Source organism: Mandrillus leucophaeus, unplaced genomic scaffold (assembly GCF_000951045.1).
Source record: "Mandrillus leucophaeus isolate KB7577 unplaced genomic scaffold, Mleu.le_1.0 Scaffold200, whole genome shotgun sequence".
NCBI lineage: Eukaryota > Metazoa > Chordata > Mammalia > Primates > Cercopithecidae > Mandrillus > Mandrillus leucophaeus.
Window position 1 is genome coordinate 653571 of NW_012102033.1, and position 8060 is coordinate 661630.

The following is an 8060-nucleotide window of genomic DNA, read 5'->3' on the forward strand; positions in this document are numbered from 1 at the left end:
GACGTTTTTATTTATTCAGAGATACATCAGTGTTTGTCTTGGGGGAAGGTGACTCCAATGGCCCTCCTCACCTCCTCAAGGATGTCAGCCAGGAGCTCACTTTCTACCAGGGGAATCACAGGACTTTCTTTCAGACCTGCGGGGATAGGGTAGTTAGGGACCCCTCCTACCCACGCACCCGAAACCCAAGTAACTACAATTCCCAGAATTCCATGTGGTACAATATACATGGTTCAGGCAGATGGATGCTGCAGGGGTTCCTGGGAGATGTAGTTCTTTTTTTGGGGGGGAAGCAAGAGTCTTGCTCTGTTGCCCAGGCTGGAGTGCAGTGGTGCGATCTCAGCTCACTGCAACCTCCTGGGAGATGTAGTTCTAAGCAGCAGGGTGACAGAGCAGGTGGGGAAGAGCCCAACCTTCCTCTGCCAGCCTGGTGCCCGCCACCCCTCCATATCCTTACCCTTGCGCAGGCACTCCCGGACGTGCTTGGCCTCATAACTCATGCCTGCCCCGTTGTCAAAATTGCAGTTCTTTGGGACCGGGGGCAGCAGGAACTCCTTATGCTCCCCCTTCACCACCAGCTCGGTTGGGCACCAGCAGGGGTTGAGGAGCTGGAGGGAGAGAGGAAGTGGCGCTGCTGTCTTCACCAATGGTGCTCCTGGGGCTGCCCCCAGGAACATGCCAGGTGGTGCGCAGGGGCCTCCCTCTCAAACCTGGTGGCAAAGGGCTTGTCTCGTCTATCCCCAGGGAGCTCTGGACCCTCCCTCATTTCTGGTTGCTAGAAGTTTGTTCCTTAGCAACGCTGCTGTCACACAAAAATCCCATCTATCTCCCCAGCAGCAAACCTCTCCCTAACTTTACGAGGTTAGAAACAAGGTGCTCTTAGGGCCTAGAGAGGAGGACTTATCTTCGTGTGTCTGTGAATCGCGTTTTCTTCTTATTTCTTTTCTTTCTTTCTGTTTTTTTTGAGATAGAGTCTTGCTCTGTTGCCCAGGCTAGAGTGCGGTGGATCAATCTCAGTTCACTGCAACCTCCACATTCCAGGTTCAAGTGATTCTTCTGCCTCAGCCTCCCGAGTAGCTGGGATTACAGGAACCCACCACCATGCCTGGCTAATTTTTTATTCTTTTTTCCAAGACGGAGTTTCGCTCTTGTTGCCCAGCCTGGAGTGCAATGGCGCGATCTCGGGTCACTGCCATCTCCACCTCTCAGGTTCAGGCAATTCTCCTGCCTCAGCCTCCTGAGTAGCTCGGCTTACAGACATGCACCACCACACCCGGCTAATTTTTGCATTTTTAGTAGAGACGGGGTTTCATCATGTTGACCCAGCTGGTCACAAACTCCTGACTCCAGGTGATCCACCCGCTCTGGGCTGCCAAAGTGCTAGGATTACAGATGTGAGCCGCTGTGCCCAGCCTGTATTTTTTTTTTTTTTTTAGTAGAGACGGGGTTTCACCATGTTGGCCAGGCCGGTATTGAATTCCTGAGCTCAAGTGATCTGCCCTCCTCAGCCTCCCAATCACGCTGGGATTACAGGTGTAAGTCACCATGCCTGGCTATAGAATAGGATTTTTTCCTAGCAACAGGGCCCCAGGAAGGCCAGTTAAGCTGACCTTTGGTAACACCCAGATTCTCCCCCGGTTGTGCTTCCAAAGTTCACAACTGCCCACTAAGCATGGTTGAGAATAACTGGCTTCTCCTCCAGACTGAAGATACATATTTGAGACAGGATCTCACTCTGTCATCCAGGCTGGAGTACAGTGGCACAATCACAGCTCACTGTAGCCTCAACCTCCAGGGCTCAAGTGATCCACCAGCCTCAGCCTCCCAAAGTGCTAGGATTACAGGTGTGACCACCATGGCGGCCAGGTATATATATATAAAATTTTTGAGATGCAGTTTTGCTTTTGTCACCCAGGCTGGAGTGCAATGGCACTATCTCAGCTCACTGCAACCTCCACCTTCCGGGTTCAAGCGATTCTCCTGCCTCAGCCTCCCGAGTAGCTGGGATTACAGACGCTTGCCACCACAACCAGCTAATTTTTGTATTTTTAGTAGAGATGGATTTTAACCATGTTGTCCAGGCTGGTCTTGAACTCCTGACCCAGGTGATCCGCCTGCCTTGGCCTCCCAAAGTGTTGGGATTACAGGCGTGAGCCACCGCGCCGGCCAGGTCCAAGGATATTTGACAGAGCAATAGGTTAATCCTAAGTAAGGAGAGCCTAGAGGCCCAGAACCCACCTCTTGGCTTGGTTAAGGAGGATGAACTCTTTAGTAATGATGTGAAATTGGCTGGTTAAGCCCTCATCCAGCTCCAGGGGCCATTTGTCCCCCTTCTATTTTAGGGGTACAATCCTTAGCGCTTGGGCCCGCTGCGCCTCACCTGTGCCATGCCCTTGGTGCCGCTCACGGAGGCTGTGTTGGAGAGCTGCGCGGTGATGCTGCAAGTGAAGCTGCCATGGACCTCTCCTGGGTACTGCAGGAGCACTGTGACAGTGTCGTCCACACCTGGAGGGAAGTCCTGGGTTAGGGCAGGGGCCTCTCAGGGCAGAGTCTCTGAGACTGCACAGGCCTCAAATCCTGCCTGTGGAATCTTGGGTGACAGACTTCACTTCCTGCATGGCAAGGCAAAAGAATGAAGCCAAGACAGACACTTTTTTTTTTTTGAGATGGAGTCTTGCCCTGTCGCCCAGGCTGGAGTGCAGTGGCACGATCTCGGCTCACTGCAACCTCCACCTCCCGGGTTCAAATGATTCTCCTGAGTTTTCTAAAGTGCTTCCTTCAAGCTATTGTTTTGTTCAGGCTTTTCATTGTTTTCTGTGGTACTGTTTGCAAAGATGGCCAATATAATTTCCTCTATGAGTGCCAGTTTTCTTCTTCTATGAAGAAGCACAGTCTTGGCTGTGCAGAGTGACTCACACCTATAATCTCAGCACTTTGGGAGGTGGAGGCAGAAGGATCACTTGAGTCCAGGAGTTCAACATTTATGTCCAGCCTGGGCAATATAGCGAGATCCCGTCTCTACAAAAAACAAAAAATTTTGTTGGGTGTGGTGGCTTGTGCCTGTGATCCTAGTTACTCCGGAGCTGAGGTGGAAGATCCCTGGAGCCTGGAAGGTCAAGGTTGCAGTGAGCAATGATTATGCCACTGCACTCAGCCTGAATGACAGAGTGAGTCCCTGTCTCAAAAAAAAAAAAAAAAAAATGGCTGGACACGGTGGTTTATGCCTGTAATGCCAGCACTTTGGGAGGCCAAAATGTGTATATTGCTTGAGTTCAGGAAGTCGAGACCAGCCTGGGCAACATGGGGAAACCCCATCTCTACCAAACAAAAAAACAAAAAACACAGCCAGGCGTGGCGGCCTGCATCTGTATGCCCAGCTACCTGGGGGTCTTACAGAGGAGAATCATTTGAATTTAGGAGATTGATGCTGCAGCGTGCCAAGATCACACCACTACATTCTACCCTGGGTGGCAAAGTGAGACACTATCTTAAATGAAAAAAAGAATACAGTCTATTTGCCCATCTCTGAAAACTGAGCTGGCCATGTAACTTGCTTTGTCCAATGGGTCAACAGCAAATATGGTGTAATTAGAGGCCTGAAAAGTGCTCGCACATCAGGAATTCTCACACCATGATGTGAATGGTATCTAGCCAGCTGGAGAGGCCAGGTGGAGGAGAATCAAGGTGACTTCCCAGACAGTCACCTACCACCTGTAAGACATAAATGAAGCTGTACCAGACTGTCCAGTCCCAGCTGAACAGCCAATTGACTGCAGCTGCAGGAGTAAGACCAGCAGAAGAACCATCCAGCAGAGTCCAGACACAATTTGCCAATGCACAGAATCAAGCTAATAAATGATTGCTATTTGAAGTCATTAAGGTTTTTTGTTTGTTTGCTTGTTTGTTTCTGAGACAGGGTCTGGCTCCGTTCCCCAGGCTGGAATGCAGTGGCACCATCTCAGTTCACTGCCACCTCTGCCTCCCAGGCTCAATTGATCCTCCCACCTCACCTTCCAGAGTAGCTGGACTATAGGTGCATGCCACCATGCCCAGCTAATTTTTTTTTTGCACTTTTAGTAGAGACAGGGTTTACCACATTGGCCGGGGTGGTCTTGAACTCCTGGCCTCAAGTGATCTGCTCACTTCAGCCTCCCAAAGTGCTGGGATTATAGGCATGAGCCACCATGCCCAGCCTGAAGTCACTAAGTTTCGTGGTAGGTTTTTTTTTTTTTTGCTGCTGCATGTAACTTTAATAGAGCATTAAAGCATGAACTGCCTCTTGCTTCTTGGGGTTAAAGGTCAAAGAGGAAGGGCATCACATCTGGCTGGCTCATGCCCTGTTGGATACTTTCCAGCTGAGTGGAAGCCAAGGCAAGGGCCTCTTCTGCAAAGTGGGGCAACCTTTTTTTTTTTTTTGAGATGGAGTCTCACTCTATTGCCCAGGCTGGAGTGCAGTGGTGCCATCTTGGCTCACTGCAACCTCCGCCCCCTGGATTCAAGCGATTCTCCTGCCTTAGCCTCCCAAATAGCTGGGATTACAGGTGTCTGCCGCAATGCCTAAGTTAATTTTTGTATTTTTAGTAGAGATGGGGTTTCATCATATTGGTCAGGCTGGTCTCCAACTCCTGACCTCAGGTGATCCGGCTGCCTCGGCCTCCCAAAGTGCTGGGATTACAAGCACGAGCCACCGCGCCTGGCCAAGTGGGGTAGTCTTTTATGTAGCAAAGAATCACTGAGACAGCTTCAAAAAATAATAATTTTGTATTTATTAACTGCCATTTGCCTCAGGAGTTACTTCATTAACTCCCATGACAACCCTATTAGTGACACTTTACCAGTAAAGTAATTAAGATTCAGAGATGTTAAGTTACTGGCTAAGATCACATAGCAAAGTCCCAGGATAGTGCTCGCCTGCACTCTTGACTCTGATCGTCTCTGGCTTCATGGAAAGTTGTTCTTCTAGGTGTCTGATCTAATTCTCATTGACTTGGAGACTTGTCCCCAGCTCAGTGCTCCCAGAGGGAGTCAGAGTCATTCCCATCACTACGAAATATTCCAGGATACATGTTACCTGTCTCATGACGCCTTCCCATGACGGAAATCTTCTCTGGCTTCTGCCCTCCAAAGACCATGGAGATGAACTGGACACAGTAGATGCCCAAGTCCAGCAGGGCACCCCCGGCCTGGGCCCAGTCTACAGCCCGGGGAACATGGGTGAGGTTCTTCCCAAATTCTGCCCGAGCCACCCGGAGGTCTCCTAGAGTTCCCTGGGCCAAAACAGACCTCAGAGCCTCGGAGGCAGGAAAGAAGCGGGTCCAGATGGCCTGCAGACCACAAGCAAAGGAGTTAACCAACCAGTTCTAATCCCTTCGGGGGTCCCAATTGTAGTGGAATACCCACTGCCACCCAGTCTCCAAACACAGCCCATCAGACCCCAAGTTGTATCCTTCTTGCTCCTGACTCTCTTGACTTTTCTTCTTTTTCCTTTTTATTTTTATTTTTTTGAATAGAGATAGGATCTCACTATGCTGCCCAGGCTGGTCTTAACTCCTGGGCTCAAGCACTCCTCCCACCTCAGCCTCCCAAAGTGCTGGGATTACAGGCATGAGCCACTGCGCCCTACTGACTTTTGTTCTTTTTCATCTGGACCGTTGCCCCAGTCTCCTCATGTTAGGGGCTGAATTGTGTCCCTCTCCCTCCCGCTTCTACCCCGCCAAACACAATTCATGTGTTGAAGCCTTAACTCCCTAGTACCTCTGAAAGCAACTGTTGTGACTACAGGGTAATCCCAGCTACTCGGGAGGTTGAGGCAGGAGAATCACTTAAAGCCAGGCGGCAGAGGTTGCAGCGAGCCGAGATCACACCACTGCACGCCCGCCTGGCGACAGAGCAAGACTCTGTCTCAAAACAACGACAGCCAGGCGTGGTGGCTCACCCCTGTAATCCCAGCACTTTAGGAGGCCGAGACGGGCGGATCACGAGGTCAGGAGATCGAGACCATCATGGCTAACACGGTGAAACCCCGTCTCTACTAAAAATACAAAAAATTAGCTGGGCCTGGTGGCGGGCGCCTGTAGTCTCAGCTAGTTGGGAAGCTGAGGCAGGCGAATGGTGTGAACCCGGGAGGCGAAGCTCGTAGTGAGCCGAGGTCGTGCCACTGCACTCCAGCACTCCAGCCTGGGCAACAGAGCAAGACTCTGTCTCAAAAAAACAAAAACAAAAACAAAAAACAAAAAACAAAACAAAACAACAACAATGACAACAAAAACCAGAGTTCTGCCTCTTGGAGCACCCAGTCTAGAGAGAGAACAGGCGACTAAGGGATGAACAAAGGAATACCAAGGACACAAATAAAACGGAGTCTCCTTCACGCAGTACGGCCGGGACAGTGACACCCTGAAGAGTTGACATTCCAGGGGAGATGGAAGCTCCGTGGACTAGGCAAAGGGCCCAAGAAAGAATGTCATGGGCAGAGCCAGGAGAATGGGCAAAGGTCCCAAGGCTGCACTCCAGAAATTTTTTTTTTTTTTTTTTTTTTTAAGACAGAGTCTTGCTCGTCCAGGCTGGAGTGCAGCGTCGGGATCTTAGCTCACCGCAACCTCCGCCTCTCGGGTTCAAGCGATTCTCCTGCCTCAACCTTCTAAGAAGATGGGATGACAGGCGCCCGCCACCACATCCGGCTAATTTTTGTACTTTTGTACTTTTTTAGTAGAGACGGGGTTTCGCCATGTTGGCCAGGCTGGTCTTGAATTCCTGACCTCAGGTGATCCGCCCGCCTTGGCCTCCCAAAGTGCTGGGGATTACAGGCATGAGCCACCGCGCCCAACCCATACCAACAATTTCTAAAAATGCTGACGCAAGAGTGCCAGGGCTCACAGGGCAAGGGTGGGGCCAGACAGATGTGGTCGAGGTCCATCCAGGCTCCAAGCAGTGGAGAGAAGCGATGGGGGCACCGGGGAGCCGGGGGCAGGCTCTGAGCCTGGGTGTTATGACAGTAGGCTACTGGTGCCCCCAATGATATCCTCAGGGTCTGTGAATGTGTGACTTTACAAGGCTAAGGGGTCCTGGTGGATGGGATTACATTAAAGACCTTGAGATAGGGGCTGGGCACGGTGGCTCATGCCTGTAATCCCAGCTCTTTGGGAGGCCGAGGCGGGAGGATCACTTGCAGTCAGGAGTTCATGACCAGTCTGGCCAACATGGTGAGACCCTCTCTTTACTAAAAATACAAAAATTAGCTGGGTGTGGTGGCGGGTGCCTGTCATCCCAGCTACCTGGGAGGCTGAGGCAGGAGGATCGCTTGAACCCAGGAGGCAGAGGTTGCAGTGAGCCAAGATCACGCCACTGCCCTGCACTGCACTGCAGGTTTTTAAGGGGCTCCTTGTAAGGAAGGAGACCACTACTACTCCTGCTGCCCTCCTCCCCCTGCCTTGCCTAGTTCACAAGACAGGAGGAAAGAGAGAGAGAAACAAAAGTAAGATAAATAGCCAGACAACCTTGGCACCACCACCTGCCCCTAGGAGTTAAACAAAGTAATAATAATAACATCAACCCCTGGCCTAAACTACTTGTGTTATCTGTAAATCCCAGATACTGTATAAAAAAAGCATTGTAAAACTTTTTGTTCTGTTAGTTGATGCATGTAGCCCCCAGTCACGTTTCCCACGCTTGCTTGCTCGATTTATCACAACCCCTTCACGTGGACCCCTTAAAGTTGTAAGCCTTTAAAAAGACCAAATATTTCTTTCTGGGGCAGTTCGGCTCTTAAGACGTCCGTCTGCCGACGCTCCTGGCCGAATAAAAACCTCTTCCTTCTTCAATCCGGTGTCTGAGGAGTTTTGTCTGCAGCTCGTCCTGCTACACTTGGTCCTTCCAACCTCTACCTGGAACCCCACCCAAACTAAGCCCATTGCCATTCTATGCCACTTTCACTCTTCGCATCTTTTTCTTAAAAACTGACAGAAGAGGCCGGGCGCGGTGGCTCAAGCCTGTAATCCCAGCACTTTGGGAGGCCGAGACGGGTGGATCACGAGGTCAGGAGATCGAGACCATCCTGGCTA

The 8060-nt window shown here is 50.8% G+C and overlaps 1 protein-coding gene across 1 annotated transcript in view; it reads right to left on the minus strand.

Moving 5' to 3' along the window:
• The window catches only part of DHDH (dihydrodiol dehydrogenase (dimeric)), a 10355-nt gene continuing 2295 nt past the window's right edge, over positions 1 to 8060 (minus strand). Inside the window, exons 4-7 of the mRNA XM_011979329.1 lie at positions 5072 to 5324; positions 2381 to 2505; positions 458 to 608; positions 1 to 136 (exon numbers count right to left, since the gene is read on the minus strand). Of these exons, the coding sequence (XP_011834719.1) occupies positions 27 to 136; positions 458 to 608; positions 2381 to 2505; positions 5072 to 5324 (639 nt within the window). The 3' untranslated portion in view covers positions 1 to 26. The remainder of the gene's footprint in view (positions 137 to 457; positions 609 to 2380; positions 2506 to 5071; positions 5325 to 8060) is intronic.